The 22983-nt window shown below is 43.6% G+C and overlaps 1 protein-coding gene across 2 annotated transcripts; it reads right to left on the bottom strand.

Annotated features, from left to right (window-relative positions):
• Positions 1–169: 169 nt before the first annotated feature.
• LOC119657626 lies at positions 170–8169 on the bottom strand. Of its 2 annotated transcripts, none has more exons than XM_038064629.1 (3): positions 7768–8169; positions 448–592; positions 170–389 (listed from the first exon to the last, which is right to left on the bottom strand). In XM_038064629.1, the coding sequence occupies exons 1-3, from the start codon at positions 8144–8146 to the stop codon at positions 215–217; spliced, it is 699 nt and encodes a 232-aa protein (XP_037920557.1). In that variant the 5' UTR covers positions 8147–8169; the 3' UTR covers positions 170–214. The 2 variants fall into 2 exon arrangements, with proteins under 2 accessions (XP_037920557.1, XP_037920558.1); XM_038064630.1 differs by having other exon boundaries at positions 448–580.
• Positions 8170–22983: the final 14814 nt, after the last annotated feature.

Here is a 22983-nt window from a genome sequence, read left to right as displayed (position 1 = left end):
CTTCACATTAATGTTAAGCCGCAGATGTCAAATAATAATCATTCGTCAGGGGTTGGGTTTTCCCTTGCCTATAAATATCCACCATCATCTCTTTGAAAAGGCGTTGACAAGTTCTTACCAATCACAGGTCAGCTTTGCCTGACTAACGACGAAATGAAAACATCAAATACAATATTTCAAACAAATTTATTGAAACAAACTAACACAATATCACTTAAGGTAAATAATAACAATTCATAGGTGGCTGAGGTAACATAGTAATGGGCCAAGTGGGCGGGGGATTGGGTTCAATATAACCGCCTGATTGGTGCACAACACTTTCCCCGTACGTGTATTGTGGGGGATAATCGAGCATTGCTTGTAAATGACGAATATAGCTGATGGCGATCCTAAAGGGTGACAACAAAAAGTGCATTCTTCTACTGAATTAGAAAATTCAAAAATTACCTCAGACATTCGATCTTTGAATATTTTTTTCCGGATGGCTTCGATACAGGTAGCTTGGAGCGTAGCATGTCAAACGCTTTATTCATGTCTCGCATTCTTGTTCGTTCCCTATCGCAGGCTGACTTTTTATAATCTGGCGATAAATCTTGTTTAATTAGTCACTAAATGTCAGAATTTTATAATGACGATACAATGAGATGAAATATTTTGTGGAGTGATTAGATCCGTGAATCTGGATCTGATCGATGCGAAGAGCTTGATGGAAAGATATCTACAAATACAGAACCTGGGAAGCGTTTTAAGGGTAGATGATTGATTTGAGAATTACGTAAGATGGGAACAGGGGTTTCCGTTTACGAAGATTCAATAAGTTTCTTACATAATGTGCTAATTTGGTTACATAATTTGCTAATTTTTGGCAAGCCATTCTCCTGCGCCTAAGAGAAGTTCCGAATCTAAAACATTTTGTACAAGATTAACCATATTGTAGTCACTAATTGGACGTGAAATGTATGGCTGACTTTTTGCGGATGACAGATACTTTCCAAAGGCTACCCTTACTCATAGTTCTTTCATCGATTACTGACCAAACATTCTGTTTACGACTTTACTGTTTCAGCTTTTTCCAGGACATGTGTAGAGACCTCCACTCCTATACTGCTCCAATGCGTTTTATAGCTAGCAATGCAATTATCTGTTCTGTCCGAGGCTCCTTCCGTGGCTTCGTAACATCGGTTTTCCGTGTAGGGTTGTCAGCCCTATCCAAATCCCAACCTGGAGGACCAGTTGGTACATTTTGTCCCGGATCCAGCCCGAAAAGTCTATAAGGGCAATATCTATGGTAGAAAAAGAAGACGAGGCAGACCTTGCCTGAGATGGAGCGATGGCGTCGGTCAGGACGCCAGATAGCTCTTAGGGATATCGAATTGGTGGACCTAAGCGTAAAACCGGGGTATCTGGAGTTCCTTATTAAGGCAGGCCTATACCGAATACCGGTTGTTGCGCCGTTGATGATGATGATGAATGCAATTATCACTCTTTCTTAATTTGGGATTTATTTGCTGTTAGTTCCAAATTCTAATCAAAAGATCAAGGGTAATCAGCTCGTACGTCGACAAGGTTCTTCGTTCGGTATTATTTCAGGTAGTGACCTTTCATGTGCCACTTCCACTTAGTAGCTCAGCGAGCGGAATAGCCTGAACTTGATGTTAGTGTCGAAGTAGTTGATTTTCAAGATTTTAGACAAAATAGCAAAGTCAGATTTAACGATATTAATGCATCGACAGACATCAAGATTGAGACTACCGGAGAGAGACAATGATACCTAGGTTTATAAACTGTTCTGTCCATCAACCTAGATGGGAAAAGTACGATAACGCTTAAGAAGAAAAAGCTTGGTTTTACAGGGATTTATTTTCTGTCATTTCCTTCTTCTCTTTCAAAAACCAAAATCTTTCCACCAAGGACCATCAGAGAGCATGTAGATGTTATCAACGTAGTCGAAGCTCTTGAGGTGAAATGTCATTGCTCATTGAAATTCCTCCGTCCTTGCACGCCCAAGGCAGCCTGGTGAATATCATTTTAGAAACAAATACTATGGTTGATTAAATGCAATCCCGGTGGACCCTTTTTGAATTTCAAATTTCTCCGAGATGTTACTTCGATGCAGCATGCGATGTATACATAATAGCTATTACAATATCAGTTCTCCCGGGATGGACTTCTGCATCGAGCATACCATATACACTTCTTGTTAAATCTGTGGGAAGCTTATTCGCGTCGATTAGAAGCAATAGTGCGGCAATTTAAACTCCATCCAGTGTTCTGCAATGATCTGAAGTCAGGAAAATATGAGGATCACGGAAAGGAAACTTTTTATTGTCGATCAAACGAATGCGTTCCTCTCCCTAGAGATCATTTGAGATTCTCAGGATTTTTGAGAGAACCGGAGATGACACCTGAAACCAAGTGGTAATCAAAACCTCAAGCCAATGTGTGACTGCCGTGCCGAAGGCTGAATGGTCTCAGGTGTTAAGATATGGGCATGACTCTGGGTACAAAGCGACTAAAAGTTTCAATTAACCTTACCGAAATCGACTTACTTTCTCTGGTAAAACTATAGCCACGGCAGCCAATTATGAAAACCCAAAAAATAAAAAACCTTTAAGAAACTAAAATTAAATCTCAATCGTCACGATCCAACCCTGAGTGAAGGGGGAACGCTCATTGATGGAGAACCTGAGTCTAGACTCAGATTCTCCACTTACTCAATTGGGAAGCAATTTGATTGGGACAATGGCAACACCTTCATTTGCAGCCAAGGCTATCAAAACTGATGGATGGGTTTTGTTTAACCACATCAATCCCTCCGGTTACGATATTGAGCAGTATGAACAGCTTAAGATGAAACTCTTCCTAGTTGTAAGGAATGCATCCTTGCAAGGCATAAGATTTTGCTTTGCGTCGGTATATGTATACCGTGAAATGTAAAAAGGGTCTATGAGCTACCATCGTTCAAAAAGTGTTTCCTCTGGCTTCCAGAAGAGGAGCGTAACGGTGCTGAGGTTTTGGAACAACTTGGTGTCTAGAACAATCTCAACACCTCCAGCTGGGTGCTGTAAGGCAGTCAAAGAGGGGAGATAGAGCCGATAGGCCGGGAACTTTCCTTACTAATGACGTTCTCAAATCGGATATTAAGAAGATTCGGGAACAAATGGGCTGTCGGTTCTATTACGAGCTCGGGACCGTCATATTACAAGTGTCGGCTCCTAAAACCAATGAAGGGGGTTCGCAGCCTACGGCATCTTCATTTGAAGCGTAGATGAGGTGCCATATTTTTCAAATAAAATTTCAGCACTGTAAAGTGGCGACCGGATTTATTAATCATCGGATCGATAGTTGCAAGATATTTATACACCTCATACAAGAATCATGGATTGTTGTTGGGGTACTTAAACTTCCGACATGTTGACCTGTTATACGGCAAGTGATGGACCCCGCTCCTCCATGGTGGTCTCAAAATACCTCCAGGCTAATTTGGTTAACGACCTGTGTGACGGCGACACCACAACGGCCAAACTAATCATAAAAAGTTAACAGGGAGAAAAGGAGATTCTACGGTGCTCTACATATTTCCTCTATGACGCAGAAGAAGTTTCTAATGGAACATTTATAATAGTTATTCATTATGTTAAAAGTAAAGGAATGAGGGTAATAACAGGATGCGATATCAACGCCCACCACATATGTGGGGGAACTTTTAACATGGACGGAAGAGGTTCGAGACTATTAGAGAATCTAGCAGGAACCGAAGTGCAGGTCCTCAATTTGGGTAATGAACCCACTTTCTTCAATATGGTCAGTCGAGAGGTGATCGACGTCACAGTGGCATCCCCTGATATTGCGACTGTTGAGTGGGAGAGTGGGGAGTATCAAACCGTGGTATCACATTCTGGGATCACACACATTCATTTCGTAAATCCATTTCGGAATCCGCAGAAGGCAGATTGGGCTAGGTATAAAACAGAACTAAACTCCATCCATCCACAGATGATCACAACTAGCAAAAGAGAAGTTTTTGAAGAAAGCTGTTCATTCAAGACGCCAAAGAAGGTAAAACATCATATGAAACTCGAATTTTGCAAAACAGAGGAGAAAGACAAGGGCGTTTCTCAATCGTGCTCTGAAGTCTGATTCAGCGCTGGCTGGTATCGGTATAAAGTATAAAGAGGTTTTGAAAGCTCTAAAAAAGAGCACAAGCTCGATTAAGCGATCATCATGAGACGCTTATGCAAACCGAATGACTCTTGCCAAAAAACGTAGCCACAAGCTGTTTTTTTAAGGTTTTGTGTGAAACAAAACCTTATTAGAATCGAGACGGTGTCTGTCTGTCCGTCTGTCTGTCTGTCTTTTTTTTTTTGAGGAGGTGGACATCTTCAAAAGACACTGGTCTGGAAACACCAGCGTGTGGGATTTTTACCCACTAAAACCACCCCCGACTCCCTCCCTGCCCCGCGGAACCACCATAAGGTATTACATCACGGGGCGGAGTCAGCTCACTCTAGCTCTGTCACCTTTCTTCCACACGCGGCGCTCGTGACCGCGCTTTTCTCCTTTCCTCTGCCTTTCGCAATTTATCTTGGTAGCTTGTGCTAGCATTTTCGGCACCAGATTTTCTGGTACCAGCACCTCTCCTAGAGTCTCCTCTAGATTCCTCCTTTCTTCCACAAATATCGGGCAGTGGAAGAATACATGCTCTGGGTCCTCTGGGACTCCATCGCAACTTGGGCAGTCGGGTGAGGTCTCCAATTTAAACCTGTGAAGGTATTTGAGGTATCCTCCATGTCCCGTGAGAAACTGGGTGAGATTATAATTAATCTCACCGTGTCGTCTCTCCAACCACTCCTTGATGGCAGGAATCAGCCTGTGAGTTCACCGACGCTTTCCCGAGCGTTCCCACCGCTCTTGCCATCTATTTATGGATCTCTCCCTCTCAGTGTTCTTCGTCTGCAATAAGGGAGAGGTTGGCTTCGCATTGTATATATTCTCCATCTCATCTGCCAAGATGTCAATCGGCATCATTCCAGAGATGACGAATGCTGCATCATCTGAGACAGTCTTGAAGGCAAAGCATACCCTCAAGGCTGTCCTCCTGTATACTGCAGTCAGTTTGTTAGTGTTAACTGACATCTGCAGTGCCTCCCTCCAAACTGGGGTCGCATAGAGCATGATTGAGGTCACCACCCTGGCTATAAGCAACCTAGAGGTATGCCGTGGCCCTCCCACATTCGGCATCATCCTCGCCAGGGCCATACTAGCAGTGGACGATCTATCGCAAACATACTGCACGTATTGCTTATAACTGAGCTTCCTGTCTATCAGCACCCCCAAGTATTTGATGGTCGGCTTGGAAGTGATGATATGATTCCCGATTCGTATACAAGCATAATTTCTCTTCCGGCGCTTCGTGATGAGGACCGCTTCTGTTTTTTCCTCCGCCAGTGTCAGACCTGACCTCTTTAGCCAACTTTTAACAGCACTGATTGCTTCGCTTGAGTATAACTCAGCATCTTCGAGATGCTTTGCGACAACAACCAGTGCAATGTCGTCAGCGTAACCCACCACTGTGGCTTCCTTAGGAAGGGGAAGATTAAGTACATCGTTGTACATGATGTTCCACAGTAGTGGGCCCAATACGGAGCCCTGCGGGACACCCGCGGAAACGACGTACTCTTGCGGTCCGTCATCAGTGTCGTACCAGAGCCTCCTTTCAGTTAAATAACTATCGACAATTGCGGCGAGATAGGCGGGAATACCAACCTTCGCTAGGGATTTCCGTATTAGATTCCAATTGGCCGAATTAAATGCATTTTTCACGTCCCTATACGGACGCAAAAAGCTTCCGACCGATTAGTCGAACTTCTTTTCAAATTTCGGATGCTTGTGATATATTTTTACATAAAATTTTGTTTAATAGTTCTGTGGATATCATCGTAACATATAGACATTGGGCTGCTCCTTAAAGTAAAAATCATCTTTGCTATTAATGGAATCGAGCGAAGCAAAGCTGTCGGACATGGCATTCTCCTCTCCTTGAGGTCATTCCCCGGAAAGAAAGAGATGATAGCTAAGGTTTTAAAAAGATCATCCTCCTGAGTGTGAGAATTGGAGGAGTATTTTCCTGCTTCCTGCCAAAGATATTAACTGAAATTTCGGAGCATTTTAAAGAACACTTACGAAACAATTATAGGTCCTCCTTTAATGACCACAGTAACACCCTTCGGATCAGTTTGGAACCGTCTGTGGAGTTGAGATCGGCGCTTAACCATCCCCTTTCCCCAAATGCCTCCACCTCTGCTTGCTTTCTCAACGAGTTACGGACCTTAGCGAAATGACTGTGCAACAAAGTCCGGCTGGAGATAAATACTAATAAAACCAAAGTTCTCAGCCGGCGGGTCACCGCAATCTTCTTATTTGCATTAATGGACAAAAAATCTAGAACGTTGAATTGCTTGCATATCCAAGACGCGTTGACCCGGTCGATCGTGGCTCGAATTTGCTTGATGAATTAACAGTATTAATTCCGCTTCCACTGTTTTCTTCAAAAATTGGAGTTGCATCTTAAACCCAAACATAAATTTGAATATAGGAACAGCATATGGAAAATGACCTGTATTGTTGCTGGTAGCATTCAAGCCTTCGTCAACACTTGTCTGCATCATGTCATCGGGGTACTCTGCTCTGGCACAATACTGAATAAGCTTCTTCAGAGTACAGGACTTCTATCTAGGGTCGAAAATCACAACCGATAACAGTTACGATGATGAAATCTGCGTACGGTTTTTGGCTGCCAACAGAGCCTATTTCAGCTTACAAAAACAGTTCCACTTGAAACGGCTCACGGTAGGGTCAAAGCACTTACTGTACAAGACAATGATCTTGCCAGTCCTCGTGTATTCCTCGGAGACTTGGGTTCTTAGCAAGAAAAATTGCGAACTCTTGGCCGCGTTCGAGAGAAGAATCCTCTGAAGAATTTTTGGCCTCCTACATGGGGATGGGCGATTCCGTAGCCTACATAACGACGAAATCTATGAGTGATACCATGACCTTCAGGTTGTGGATAAAATCCGGCTTAATAGGTTACGGTGGGCGGGTCACTTAATCCGTATAGACGAGGATGATGCAGGTAGAAAAAGAAGATGAGGCAGACCCTGTCTGAGATGGAGCGATGGCGTACGCCAGGACGCCAGACAGATTTTAGGGATATCGAATTGGTGAACCTCGGCGCAAAAACGGAATGTCTGGAGTTTCTTATTAAGGCAGGCCTATACCGGATACCGGTTATTGCGTCGTTGATGAAAATTATTTGGTAACTAACTTTCCCTTTCTTCAGTGTTTTATCTTCAGAAGATAAAACACTGAAGAAGGTGATAGTTGGTCTCCGAAATCCGTATTTGTATGTATTACCAAATACTTTTAGCCAATAAAAAGGAAAATATCTTCAAAGGCAATTAACCGCCTCCTAATTCAAACCATTGCATAAATCGTTATGTGAATTGCTCTTCGTGATTACTCCACATACCCCTAGAAGAAAACTCTTCAAAATTAAATTCTACTGCACTTTTATAATGAGCCTCAATTCTCTATCAACCATTTCTCTTCAGATCGAGAACTCACCGTAGAAACTATGGCTCCTTAATATACTTTTCTGAAGAGACGGAGCACTCTTTCCCACAATTAACTTTTCCACGGCACACACTTTACAGAAAATGTTCAGGACGATCACAAAACATATATTTTTGCAAGGTCTAGTAATCCTACCTCTTTCCATTTGCAGTGCTCGCTCCTTCCAAGACAAATTCGGCACCCTCACTATTTTATGCTCCTTTAACTCCGGGTACACAGGGTTGTAAGCTGGTGGCGCAACGTCCAATTGAGGCCATCGAATAGGTGCTCGTTGATTAGCATAAAATGAATTTGCCGAGCTCGAGCCAATCTCCAGGATGATCTTCCGGTCATCGTCGTCCTGCTGTTGTGATCCGTTGCCGTCGCTATTAGAGCAACTGCCGCTAGTCACTACACTTATTTCCGCGTCCATACTTTCACGCCGGGCGGTTACTTTCCGAATGCGATCAGTCTCCACCTTTTTCCAGTAAGAACCTATCCCGTGGTAGAAAATCGATCGTTTGGAAAGAAGCATTCATGCCGGCGTGAGGTGTGCTCTCTCACTTGTAAGACAAAATGTTATGAATAAGAAAAATCGTAAGAATCGTGAAGGTGATTGAATAAATGTTGAATTGAGTGTGGAGCGGATTAAGAGGGGTACGAAGTCTACTGACTTGGGAAAATTGAATACTAAAATTTCGATATTGTATTTGTCGATCGTAATTATATTTTGATAACACGTGGAATTCCAGTCTACGTCATTTTCATACTTATTTCGTTTGCAGAGTAAATATCGGGGGAGTATGTATATTGCAATTAACCTGTATTGGATGCTACACCCACATAAGCTAAGGATACAAATGAGAAATATAGTTACATAAAAATTCTCGAAAAAAAACAGCAACTAATATGGCTGCTTGAGGACTTTTCCCGTATTAATCAGTCTTAATTTATAATTTTCATTTACCCTAACTGGAACTTCTCCCATAATATACTTCTGATACGAAAACAGACTGGCTTACAATGAGTGGGCCCTTATTGAAATAATTGAATACCGTGAAAAGGTATAGTACCAATCAACTACCACTGTTTTTCCAACAAATCTTAACACACGTCATTTTTTCCGTGTTAAATAGGAAAAGGAATACCAAAATGACTTCAAATCAAACGGAAAGGACCGTCATTAGCATAGATAAGAACATAGAAGGACATTCTCCGGAACTCATACAAGAAAAGCCTTGCAGCATGTGATTGCAAACGATTATATTTTTAAGGTCTTCTGGGTAAGCAATCATTAGTGAAGCCTAAACCCCGAAGTTGGAGATAACAACTTGAAAAACCGAAAAACTGGAAGGATTGATGGACCCTAACTCTCCATTCAGTTAATGTTTTACAGGGCCAATTGGAGAGCAACTTGCTCCCACTTTTTTATAGAGTTAGCCGTCAAGTATTTCAAACAAATTGAAGACAACTTACGGTTTCGTCCAGGAAGGAGGTAACTCATCAGGCGGTGTCTCATCTCTACCCAGAGATTAGCGTGACTAAAGGGATTTGATATTCCACAGGGATATATTCAGCGGCAAATATTACGCACGCCTGAAAATCAAGGCAGAATGACGTTATTCATTGTACTCCTAGAAGTTCACAGTTTCAACATTTCCATCAAGTTTCGTAACGGTTTCTAAGCGAAACGATATAAGTTCTGTTGTGTGCATGGACAAATATTCTCCTTTTTACTTTATCTTCCGCGATATAGAGACGCCGCAATACACACAATCTCATCTAGTATGCACTGCAACAATAGCTAGTGCCAGAGGAACGTATTTACTGGGCTAAACTATTCTACAGCAATCGCAAAAGAAGGGATTGAGGTGTGACAGGAATATCAAAACGGCTTGTGTATCGTCATTATTCACTAAGGAAGGTATCGTCTCACCACTTCTTCTTCTTCTGCGTTTGTTCCGTTCAGAAGCAGGGTCCACTGGTCTTTTCCTTGATCAAAAGCCTAATCTCGATGGAGTCGCGAGGCTTTCAAATCACCATCCAGCGTATCTAGCCATCATTGTTTCGACCGGCTTTTTGGTTATTTCCCATCGACTTTGGTGTTCCGACCAATTTTGACAAGCGAATTTACATGACCATACATTCGAGATTACATGATCATACTATCGAAGACGCGTCTCTGGCAATTTTTCCATTTTCAGTGCGACCCCATTACGATCGTGGATATCCTCATTTCGGAAGTACACCGTTCATTACTTTTTTATAGTCGGCCAATACTCAGAACCATAGAAGGCAACGGGACGGACGATACTGCGGTAAATTCTGAATTTCAGACGCTCGTTGATACGTCGACCATGAAGAACGCTAGTTGGGAAACACCACTTAATGCAGGTTGCACTAATGCGAGAAACAATTTCATAACGCAGTTCACCATTGGCTTATAGCATTGATCCAAGATATTTAGATCGCTCAGTTGCGGATAGGCCACTGACAGTGATGGGGTCTGTTTCATTGGCATCGGCCGAAAAAAACTCTGTCTTATTTACATACAGTCTGAGATTGTATTCCATGGGCGATCATTCCGGTGGTGGTGGTGAAGCAATTTTGATATACCCGCCACATTTCCGACTTTACTTTTTGGATCATGGTAGAGCAATTTAACCTAACGCCCGAGTTCTTCTGAGACTAAGTGTTGCCGCAGAGTATACCAGTTAAGTTCGTGCCGCCACGATCAAATAACTTCTTTAGATCCAGAAATGCACTGTAAATAGGGCGATGTTTCTTACCGTGTTTTTCCATGCGTAACAGCACAGCGTGTATTGTGTCAGTAGTTCCAGAGTTCTTGACAAACCCGGCTAGATTCATTGTAATTTGAACGATGTCGCGAATACGGTTATCAACATGAACGTTCTGCTGGATTATCTGTCTTTTTCCATGTTGGAACGGTGGTGCCTTCTTGCGATACTACGATATCCCGTGTGTGCTCATGTCGGCTTTTGACAAGTCGATACAAATCTCTCTCGCCATTCTGAGCCTACTATATCTCCTGATGACAGCGATTACTTTCCTTCCTGGTAGGCATTCTTGTAAATTTACCAATTGGTTGGCGTTTTATTGTCGAGGAACTTTTGGGAGAGGCATTTCTTTTCACGGACATTTATTTGGACATCATCATTCGGTTGATGATCCGCTTATCTAAGGAGACGTTGGGCAGTTTAGTATTGGGCGCGATTGTAACCTTCGAAGCGTCATTTGGGAGAAAATCCTACTCGAAGCCTTTGGGGAAAGATATAGTACTGGCAACGATCTGTGCGATGGCGAGGGTTAGGGTCGTTAGTTGATCTATGTCAGTACCTCCTTGACATGGCGGATGATGCAGTAGGTGAGGGTACGCTATTTGACAATAACCACTAGACCATCTTTTTCGATATTGGAAGTGGAGAAAAGAATAACGGAAAGCGTTTCCGTAAGAAGTCAACGGAGCTCTGAAGCTTGGTTAGGTTATGAAAGAAGTATCGAACTTGTGGGTTGAAGGGAAGAATAAGTAACTTGTTACAGCAAAAGTTCGTCAGGATTTCATGCTGAAACTTCTTTCATAAATTGCAATGCAGGATAAAGTCCTCGCTGTTTGTATTACGGGCCAGGTGGTTGCAGTAAAGTACAATAGTACGTCGTTCACACTATCAAATCATTATTGGTTAAACTGGATTTGGTAGAGAACTAAAACGAAGTGTGGGTGGAAGCATTGGCCACCACATTTAGGACAACATCGAGTGCGGCAGTGAGCGTCATCATGGAAATAATCCTCGATCTTCTAGTGATTGAGAACCATCTTTGCGAAAGAAACGAAAGGAGAAGAACAAATCCATTCGATGTGATCGTCACTAGCAAGAATATTGGACTTATACACCGATTCCATGAATTGATAATGGGGTTGATTAAACGGATGCAGAAAGTATCTGAATGGCTTTTGTTTGAATGGTCTTCCAATTGTCGTGAATCTACTGGTACACTTAAGGACCGCAAGTGCGTAAGGTTACATCGCTGGGGGTAGATGAAGTTGAGGAATGCCATGAATGTGGATATACTACCTAGCAACACAAAATATGCTCTAGTCCTAGAGTGCGCTCAGAATACTTAACAGATGGTTGACATGAATATACATTATACCAGAGCCCTCTTTGCGATGCAATGTTTCACGGTGGTCCCGGTCCTCCCTCGACGATTATCTATCTTGTCGTGGTGAGGGAGCTCAGTAAGGAAGATCCTCCAGGATCCAGGTGACACCTGAAGCTAAGCGGTAATCAAAACCCCATGCCAAGGTGTGACTACCGTGCCGAGAGGTGAATGGTCACAGTGGTTAAGGTTTGGCCGTAAGCGGTGAACTCTGGGTACCAGGCGACTTCCAGTTTCAACTAGCCTTGTCTCGACAAAAAGGGGCTCTGCCGAGATCGACCTACTTTCCCCGATAAAACTGAGGCTATGGCAGATAATTATGAAAAAACAAAAAAAAAAACAAAAACATAAACCTGTGAAACAAACACAATTAAACCTCGATCGTGACGATCCAACTCCGAGAGATGGGGCAACCCTTCCAACATGCTGACCTGATGTATGCCAATGGAAGCGATCGACCCCACTCCTGCATGGTAGTCTCAAAAGACTTCCAGCCTAATTTGGTTAACGATCTATGTGATGGCGACACTACATCGCCTAAACCAACCATAAAAAGTCAACAGGGAAGTAAAGAGATAGTATGGTGCTTTGCATATTTCCCCTTTGACGCAGAAGACGTTCCCAGTGGAACATTCATGAGAGCTATTCAATATGCCAAAAGTAGAGTCACGGGGATGATAGCAGGATGTGATGTCAACGCTCAAAACATATGCTGGGGAAGTTCCAACATTAATGCAAGAGGATCGAGGCCCTTGGAGTCACTAGTAGGAACCGACTTGAAGATCCTTAGTTTGGGTAATGAACCCACTTTCTTCAACGTGGTCAGGCGAGAGGTCATCGACATCACGGTGACATCTTCTGACATCGCGGCTCTGGTCGGAGAGTGGAGAGTATCAAACGAAGGGTAAAACACCATGGTGGAACTCGGATTTGGCAAAAGAGGGGAGAACGATAAGGATGCTCCTCAACTGTGCTTTGAAGTGTGACTCATGCACCAGCTGGAATCGCTATAAAGAGACACAGAAGGCTCTAAAGAAGAGCATAAGATCAGCTAAACGATCATCTTCGAGACGCTTTTGCTAAGAGACTAACTCTCTTGAGGCAACCTCAAAGCTGAAGTGGATTCTGGTTAAAGAACGTAGCCAGAAACTGGGTTTTTTACGTTTATAGAACGGGAGGTGCACAGAAAGCGACGAAGAAATGGCAAACCATCTGCTTGAAGTGCACTTTCCAGGCCGCATCCAAAATCTAATCTCGGGGCCAACAGGTGCATACAGCCCTCAACCGAGAGACTGCAATCTGGTATGCAAAGTAGCATCACTGGATTGAGTAGAATGGGCCTTTAACTCGTTCCATAGATACAAGTCTGCAGGTCCGGATGGCATCATTTCTGCGCTAGTAATAGAGAGAATCGATGCCCTGGGTCTACGCATTCGGAATATATATCGCGCATGCCTAGCCACGCTTATATTCGAATTTAATGGCGTGACGTGAAGGTGTTATTCATTCCCAAATCAGGGAAATCCACCTACACAGACGTAAAAAGCTTCCGACCGATCACTTTAACGTCCTTTCTACTAAAAGGACTAGAAAGACTAGCAGATCGGTTTATAAAGGATACACACATTCCTAAGTGGCCACTTCACCATAGGCAACACGCCTACCAGAAAGGCAAATCCACGGAGACAGCACTCCATGAACTCATGCAAAAATTGAAAAGCCGATGTTCGGAAAAGAATACGCCTTAGGCGCATTCATGGACATCGAAGATGCCTTCAATTATGCCTCATTCGCGGCAATTTGTGATACGCCAAGACAGCTTGGAATCGAACCGCTGCTAATCAGTTGTATGCTTCACATGCTAGAGTGGAGAAAAATCCACATATCGGTCGGCCAGAAGTCTATTGAAGCAGGATGTCTTAGGGGCTGCACACAGGGAAGGGTTCTCTCTCCACTGTTATGGCTCTTGGTAATGGATACCCTGCTGTGGCTTCTGGAGGACAGAAAAGTCTTCGCGCAAGCATTTGCGGACGACCTGGCCGTAATAATTACCGGCAAGTTTGGGGACACAGTATGTGACCGCTTGAATGCAACTCTGCATGAAATTCACAGTTGGTGCTTCCGCAATGGACTCACGGTGAACGCTAGGAAGACTGGACTAGTTATGTTCACTAGCAACATCAGGTCGGGCAGCTATACGCTACCCACCTTAGCAGGGGCGGACATCCAGCTGGCACAAACATTCAAGTATTTAGGAGTACATTGCGATTTCAAGTTAACGTAGAAGCACCATATCCAGGAACAATATCAGAAATCCTGCAGATTGCTCTCGTGCTGTAGGAATGGGATAGGGACTTTCACCAAAACGGATATACTGGATGTATGCATGCATTGTCTGGTGGCCAAAACTGAACTTTGCTATCAGCAGGAAGCTGCTAACGCAGATTCGGAGACTTGGTTGCCTAAGGGTCACTGGAGCAATGAGTACTACGCCGACTGCAGCACTTGAAGCTATCCTAAATTTGCCCCCCATTCATTTGGAGGTGAAACGGAAAGCAGCCATTGGAGCGTGGAAAGGCGGCCAATCACACGGTCATGCGTCTATCTGGTAATTCCTTGACAAACATCCGGTAGCTCTGATGCCGACCGATCATATGGTTTCCAGATTCGTCTTTGAAAAAACATACACTGTCGTAATCAACGAAAGAGAAGAATGGTCGACAAATCACCATGAGTCTTTTCAGATTACAGACTTAATAATCTTCGCCGACGGATCAGTCATAGAGGGCGAATCGGGCGCAGGGGCGTTCTCGGGAATCCGATTATAGAACTGGCCCGACCCCTCGGAATATGATATATAAAGCCGAGTGGAGAAATTTGGACTCTTGTCGGCAGGCGAAAATCCTAGTGAAAAAGCCTAGGGCTACTAGAACGGCATTTTTGTTGTCCCTTAAGAAGTGGGACATGAAAACCCTAGTAGGGCTTTTATCGGGACACTGCTCCTTAAACTACCATATGGAAAAGATTAGGGTAGTGGTTTTGGTTATGTGCAGCCAATGTGAGGAGGAGAAGGCCCTGCACTTTTTATGCAGCTGCCCGGCTTCCTCAGATCTCAGACGAAGACATCTTGGCAAGGATTTCTTCAATGAAGAATCTGCTAAAGCCTGCGAACGCCGTAGGTAGGAAGCCATTGAATTGATTTACGGGGATAGTGCAATGAACCTAACAATGGCCTGAGCGGCTGGTGCTGCGGTTCCCCCCAGTAAACTAAACTAACTAACTACGGTGGTCCCGCAGATAATGATGAATGTTGAACAGAAATACCCGCTCTCCTGGTATAGTTCCGGCAGTCTCTTACGTGCACATAGATAAAGCCCTTTCGAAATCCAGGTTGCCGCTCACTATTCTATCAAATTTCGTGGATTACGAATATAGCCCACTTGGACTGCAGATGAATGCACGATACAAATTAAGCAAATTGAAAATGAATTTTCGACTTCCAAACACCTCACACCCCTCATCATTGAGGCTCTTTATAAGAAAATGAAAAAAAAGAAAACAAATTCTTAATGGGGAAAAATGAAGAAATGAAAATGAAATAATTAACGCGAACACAATCAATCGCAAACACAAGTGTGTCGCAGACTTTTCTTGTACAATAACAATCAACCGGGGCTGGATTACCTGAGCCCCGCTCCAGATCCTAAGAAGGGAAAGAACACGAGGTTCATTCTTCTTTGTGTTCGACGGAAATCTATTGGAACTCTGGTATCAAACAAACCATTTTACCGGATAATCATTAACCGGTGGCCGGCTATCGCTCGCCACTTGTTCTATGGAAAACACCTGAAATGAGAGCGACATAAAGTTCGTGTTTTGTAAACAGAAATGCCATTTTCCTATTATTCACATGACACGCTCGGCTCTGCACATATTTGATGATATTTGTCACAGAGCGGCAAGCACCTATGCAGCGTGCACCCTACTCCCACGTACGGTGTACCTGCGGCTTACCTGTTCCCCGTGTTTTACGGTGATGCTGAATGACGGAGTGACTCCTAAGCGGAGCCGATTTGTCCCGTCCGTTTTACTGGTGTTTACATAAAAGTGAGTGTGTCGCCGAGGTGGCATCTTCCGGGGACGACTACCAGTGCTACGCACGGGCCGTAAACACAGTTGTTAGGGTCTATTAAAGAAAGTGCCTCCGGATATCGCTGTTTAACTTTCTTTGCTTCCTAATTATCCATCCACAAGCACCGATTGTTCTATACAAGTCGGTGTTTGGGTAGTAATCCGATAATGGGGTGTAGATTGAACGGGTGAGTGAATGGGATTTATCGACTTAAGATATTGCGCTTTGTTTAGGAGGCGGATTGTAAATTCAGGTCAAATTTCAGGGAAGGTGATGAAATATACATATTGGCAGATATTGCTTCATCCGTGGCTTAAGCGTCGGCGGAAAGCATTAGAAAGTATGAATATGCAAAGGAGCGGTTGGGAGCGGCAGATGCTTGGGCACAGAGATTGGGTTCCAGGACTGTATTGCTCTATTAATAATACAAATTAATTAATAGAGTAGAACACACCGTACTTAATTGAAAATTTAAGATTTATGTGGTATTATGCGTACTACGTACAATACCCTTAGACCTTTGTCAACTTCTACTACGTCGTCTCTCGATGAAAGAGCAGCTGATAAAAGCGTGCGAGCTGTTAAATGGACAATTTGAGGTAGTAGTCGGATTTTCGCTGCAGAATTAGGTTTCTGAAATGAATTTTGAGAAAAATGTTTTTATATCCATGTCTGGTAATGTCTTCTATTTCAATGTACGTTCGCATGGCATCTACTCATTGCATTCTGCGTAACACGCCCAACCATAACAGTCTCAATCTCAGAAATTTTCTTTTGGTTCAGCGATATTAAAGGGATAGGACCGAAACGGGGATTGGTATCCACGATGAAGCATAAACCCTGGGAAACGCCTGCTGAACCAACACCAACAACTGTACTACTGATCGCTGGGAGTTCTTTCTTAATGAAAAACTGCAAATGGAGAAGGATGAAGGCGAGTCTCCCGCGCTTAAAAATGGGATAACCTGGTCCTTCAGGTTGTAAGCTGGATAGGAAGCCACGAAAGGAGCCTCGGACTGGGCGGATTTTACAACGACGAACCCGCCAGCAAAAACGGACGAACAATTTGGGAATTTTCTCATGGAACGTTCGCTTCCTGTACAGATTGAAAGCTGCCCAGCAGCTAGCCTAGCTATAATGCTGATTTAACAACTTTACAAGAATGTCAGGCGATGACGGCTTTACGGTTTCTTACCAGGGCAGAGGCAAGTCGTCATTCGCAGAGGTGAGGCAGCGTCTGACGATTTGCCTGACTTTTTTGTAAAGTTTGGGTGCTAAGCCCTAAACAAGGGGTACTGTACATGAACAGGTAGGCTTTATAGTCAACCAAAAAGTGAAACCTGCTGTTATTGGCTTTGGAAACATAAGCGAAAGGCTATGCACTCTGCGTTTACGAGGCAAATTTAGAAATATAAGCCTCATTAACGTTTACGCCCCTACATAGGAGACTGCAGAGTCGGAGAAGGATGCCTTCTACGAGGCAGTTGAGCGGATCCTGGAAGCGTGTTCCAATATGATATCAAAATTATACTTGGAGATTTCAACAGTCAATTAGGGACGGAGTTGGCTCCTATAGCTTACATAAGGATACCAATGATAACGGACTGCGGATTATTCAGTTAGCAACATCACACGAAATGGTTGATGGAAGTACCTGCTTTTCACGGAAAGCAGTCCACAAACGTACATTGGCCTCCAATCTCCAGACGAGACCATTTTCAACCAAATTGACCACGTATTGATTGAACGCCGCCACCTCTTGAATCCTTTCTAACAATCAGGTAAGGGTGAATACTGTTGATTCCACAATAAAGCTCTTCGTAATACCTATAAGAGAGAAGCGGATACCGCAATAACTACAGCTAGCAGAGGTCCTGGAGATGAAGCATCAACAAATGATTTTCACAATCACCTGAAGAACATTACCATTGATACGATCATAAACATATTTGGCCCCATTCGCAAAATAGTCGGAACGACTGGTACGAGGATGAATGTACATAAGTTGGCAACGGAATGAAACAGGAATGCGACATACGAGCAATTCTGCTCTCTTAAAAAACGCAGGCACACGCAGAGACGCATTACGAGCTCCTTCGATTGGAGACGGAAAAAGTCTGGGAACTCGAGAAGTGCAGGGAGCAATCGCACCAGGCGCGTAAGTTTTATCAATAAAGATAGAAGACTACAACTTTGAGACCATTGATAGCTTCTCTTGTCTAGGGTCGAAAATCACAACCAATAACAGCTATGACGATGATATACGCGCACGGTTGTTGGCAGTCAACAGAGCCTATATCAGCTTACGGTGTCTTCCGTTCGGAACGTTTCACCGCAGGGTCAAAGCACTTACTGCATAAAACAATGATCTTGGCTGTCCTCATATATTCCTCGGCGACTTGGGTTCTTAGCAAGAAGAATTGCGAACTCTTGGCCGCGTTCGAGAGAAGAATCCTCCGAAGAATGTTTGACCCCCTACATGAGGATGTACGATTCCATAGCCTACATAACGGCGAAATGTATGAGCGATACCACAACCGTCTGGTTGTAGATAAAATCGTAGCAGATCCTGTTTGAAATGGTGCGGTGGCGTAGACCAGGATTCCAGATAGCTTTAAAGATTGAATTGGTGGTCCTCGGCGCGAAACTGGGATGTCTGGAGTTCGTTAAAAAGCAGGTCTAGATTGAATACTAGTTGTTGCGCCGTGGATGATGATGATGATTGACGTAAATTTTCTTCGTAAGATACCATTACAATTAGGTGACTCTCGCAGATGGGTAGCCATTCCATCCTGCTGAAATCATGTGCATTAACTGTGGCAGGATGTATCGAAGTTGGAATGTAAACTAACTAGACATAATTTAACGCTAGTGACAGTTAAAGGTTTTGAATACGATATTTGAGTCCGTTGAGCGATTTTATTGCCCAGTTTTAAATTCCGGTTGGTCATGGATGTTTATGTTCACCTTTGTGATATTCCGTTGTTGTACACTTATCACTTGCACAGAATTCAGTCGATGCCAACCATTCATACCAATGGCTTATCAAACACTTCGTCTTTGGGTGCTGGCACCCGGTTGAAAAGAAATACAATTCCATGCGAAAAATAGAGTATTCTCCCACGCGACTTGAGGTATCAACAACCATATCCAGCACGAAACTCTTACATGGAGGTCAACTGCAAACACCTGGGCCAGAAAGGGACTTTCGAGAAGATCCGTTCTATCAGCTCAAACCTTTGGTTAAGCACTAATTAAGACCTGTGCCACTCATGATTGAGTAGATAAGGTGAGTAGGTCGACAATCTGCAAGGAGGCAGGCAGACAGGTAATGGGCATGTTTATACGCAGGTTTGGTAGATAAGAGCAAATCGCAAACCCGGGGATAAAATTGTTGTGGGGACATGCAGAACAGGAAACCAACCAAGAGATCGAAACTTATATTGATGAGGCTAGGAGATTTAATGCTGCAGCAGAAGAAATGTTCCTTCAAGACAGCAGACATTTTTCTCTTCAAGTTCTTAGGAGAACAGGCTCGAGTATGGGCAAAAAAGCAGGAGATGACCCAGCAAAGTTATTAATGAACTAATGAATGAATGGTTTGGACCGTTTGAATTGTAAGAGTCGGAGACTCAGGAAGATATGTGGAGTAAATGACAGACGCAATTTTCAAACTGCTGGTAGTTGGTAGAGTGAAAATAGGTCGGGTCATTCTATCAACTCAGGAAGCAACTGTTTCTCAAGCGTTGTTTTAGATGGCTACATGGGGGCGGTATGCATCAATTGCGGGAGATCAACAAGGAGCAGAAAATATGGCGCTTGCAAGCTGAATCATGGCAGCTATTGTCGGTATGCCGAAGACAGCAATAGGTGCTCAGTATTTTTATCGATATTGGAAATCAGAGATACGCTTGTAGAGATGCTTTTCCGAATTCACGACCTGGAAGGTGCGGCTTCAGAAAAGGTAGGCGGTCAAATTATTGGTGAACCACAAAAATATTAACCAGTGGTTAGCCAGGAAGAACTTACGCAGATTTGTCGGAAAATTGTGGTCAACAAAACTTCCGGTTTGGATGCCACTCCCCATATAGGTAAAGAAAGAGCATAATGCGTCCACCATGCCTACGCGTCATCGTTCCCGGTTCGACGAAATACAACAATTTGGTTTTCGCTAAATCCATTTCACGATCGACACCATAGACGTGGTATTGAAGCTAGCACGATATACAATGTCATCCTACAAATGTTGCGCCGTGATGAGCTTAAAATTCGACAATAAGTACAATTGAGCCAGTTGGGAATGAATAAAGAGGTTGAAATGGGTGTTGACCAAGTTAATTGAAAGTCACCTATCCGAACTTACTCTCGTCCTTTGGTGCTATGTGATGGACCTAAAGAACTACAGTAGGAGCACCAAGGGGCTCAGGATTAGTCCCACTCCTGTGAAAGTTGTCGTACAGTGTAGCTCCCGTCCTTTCCATGTCGGAGAAGCTATGGTAGTTGGTTTTGTAGATAATTTGGCGCTGGTTGTCGTTGATGCTAAAATGGACCTTAATGAGCCCATCAGCGCCATAATAGCTGTGGCAGCAGATAGTCGAGTTTGACCTAACAGAACGAAAAAGGGAGGCGGCCTTGTTCAATTGCCATAGGAAAAAGAATGCAATTAGTCTTCGGGTTGGTAGTAACACCATCACTTCAAGACTACTAGTGCAAATACCTAGGGGTAATGATTGACAAGGAGCAAGGATGGTACGATGTTTAGAGTGGTTTCTTTATATTGGGCACCTGCCTGCGAGGAAGTACCTCGCGTTTGAGGGCAATCGGAGGAGGGTAACATGACCTACCTTATAGCAACCCCAAGACCACGAATTTTTGGCGAGTGTTTTTGCAGGAATGATCTCAATGGATTCTCTGGTTAGTGAGACACGGAGGAAAATGGATCTATGTGGAAAAGATTCAGAATACCTAAGAGTGGCATGACAAAATTCACTGAAAAAGTGGCAACGACAATGCGATGATTCGCAAAAAAGGTTTCCACAAGTTTCTATTCTGATTCAGGTTGGATGATTCTACTTTTTATCTTGAATACCTAAGTTTTTGGATTTATATAAGGGAACAAATACTACCTTGTAGCTACTTCGGTCGCGCTACTCTCACAATAGAGGTGAGGAAGCGTCTGATGCCTCTGCCTTGAACGAAACCCCAAGTCTAATTCTTGTAAGATAACTCAATATCCGCGAAAGGTAGCTAGTAGATGGATTAAATTTTCTAGTGTGTGCATAGTGTCCTTTTATTTGTTTAGTGCTTTGCCATTCTGGTGCATGTCTTCTCCCAGTGGTTTAAACCCTCCGCTAAACGGTGGAGCTTCTGACACTTCCTCCCCAGTTTGGAAATGTCCTACGTCCATCAGTTCATAGAAGGCTTGTCATGGATTGGTAGTCGCCATGGTTAAAAAACTCAGAAGGCGGTCATTTTTAGGATCATAACTAAATTTACGACAGCGTCTGGTACAACTATTGTAGTAGTAATTCCCATATATTTAATCTTCGTTTCCTAGTCGCGTAGTCTTATGGTTTCAAAACCTCCGCTTCCCAATGAATGGATGTCGTAATATTTACCTCACAGGATCTTGTTCGCAGACTTTCAGAATGAAAATGACTGTCACTTATCTCCATGCCCTTGGTATGTATCCCAAGCCTACACTGCCCCTTAACGTCCTCAGGAGGAAGTTTAGAATAGTCTCTAGTATCTAATGTTCCCAAATTTCTGTCTCTGCTTCCCCAAATTCCATTCCACGACTGCTTCACGAGTTCCCCAACGAGATGCCAATATAACTTGGATAGCAACGAGGTCTCCTGTCTGAAACTCTGCAAGACATGTATGTATACTTTAGTTTGGATTTAAGAATATTTTTCAAAAGAGGGGTTCTGAACTGCCTACTCCATGCCCTTGCAAATACTACAGACGCAGCTTCTGCATGCCGGAGGTTTTCCTGGGCTATCGTAATGCCGGCAAGTCATTCCATTAACGATTGGAGACCTTCTCCAGTGTCACACTATTGTCTTCCTCCTTTAATATAGCACTTGGTGCTCTGTGTAACAAAATTGTAGAGCTCGGCGAGTTTATCAAGGAATGCCGAAATATTCAAAAGAATATAGGGGCCATGATATGAGGTATCGGGTTGGTGTACAGTAAGATCTAGGATTAAAGAGGAATTAAACCGTGGGGCGAAAAAGTAAGGAAAGTAATACAAGTGACGCCCATTCAAAACACGGAAGACGAGAAACCGGGGAAGACGCTGCTCGTTGTTGAATGAATTAACTGAGTAGCGAACTCCTTGGAGAAAAGGGCTCGATTCCTAAGAAACGGCTGAAATTGCTGGCAGCGGCAATTCCTGAGAAAAATTGTGAACCCTCCTTGTGAAAGCCCGAAGGAAGGTGGCAATTCAGGAATAGAGTGATCGGGGAGGATACGGTCGGGGTTATCGTCATTTTCAAACAAGTTGAAAGGTTATACGCTGACGTTATCAGGATGGTGAAAGCCGACACAGAATTCACCAAGGGGGAGATAAAGTTAGCCACATTAGACGGTCCCAGAAAAGTCCCTTAGCACAGAAAGTCGACATAAGGGCTAGCAAGTGGGCGATCGCTATCGCTTTTAATCACGGTAGTGGTATTTCGGCCAAAAGATTAAACGCTCCAAGCAACGCTATGAGCCTGTTCTTCACAGGCTCATAGTGCTGCAAGTCTTTTAGGAAATAATGGATCATCCGGAGGAGGGATTCATTAGAACGAAGGTGAAAGGAGCTCACATACAGGGCAGCTATGTCCTGCTCAGCCCTACCCTTGCTGAGTATAAAGAGATGCTGAGGGCTCTGGTTTTGTACGCGGGAGGACGTTGGCGATAATTATAGTGGGGTGTCTTATGGATTAAATGGGGCAATCGGACAATGAATGTGAGACGACATGCTCTGCTCGAAGCAGTCGCAAATTTGGACGTGGTACTTGCTAATGTTGTGATCTCATATACTTTCAGAGGAAGTGGCCTCGGGTCTATAGTGG

Source organism: Hermetia illucens, chromosome 5 (genome assembly GCF_905115235.1).
Source record: "Hermetia illucens chromosome 5, iHerIll2.2.curated.20191125, whole genome shotgun sequence".
Classification (NCBI taxonomy): Eukaryota; Metazoa; Arthropoda; class Insecta; order Diptera; family Stratiomyidae; genus Hermetia; species Hermetia illucens.
This window is presented reverse-complemented; position numbering and strand designations above follow the sequence as displayed.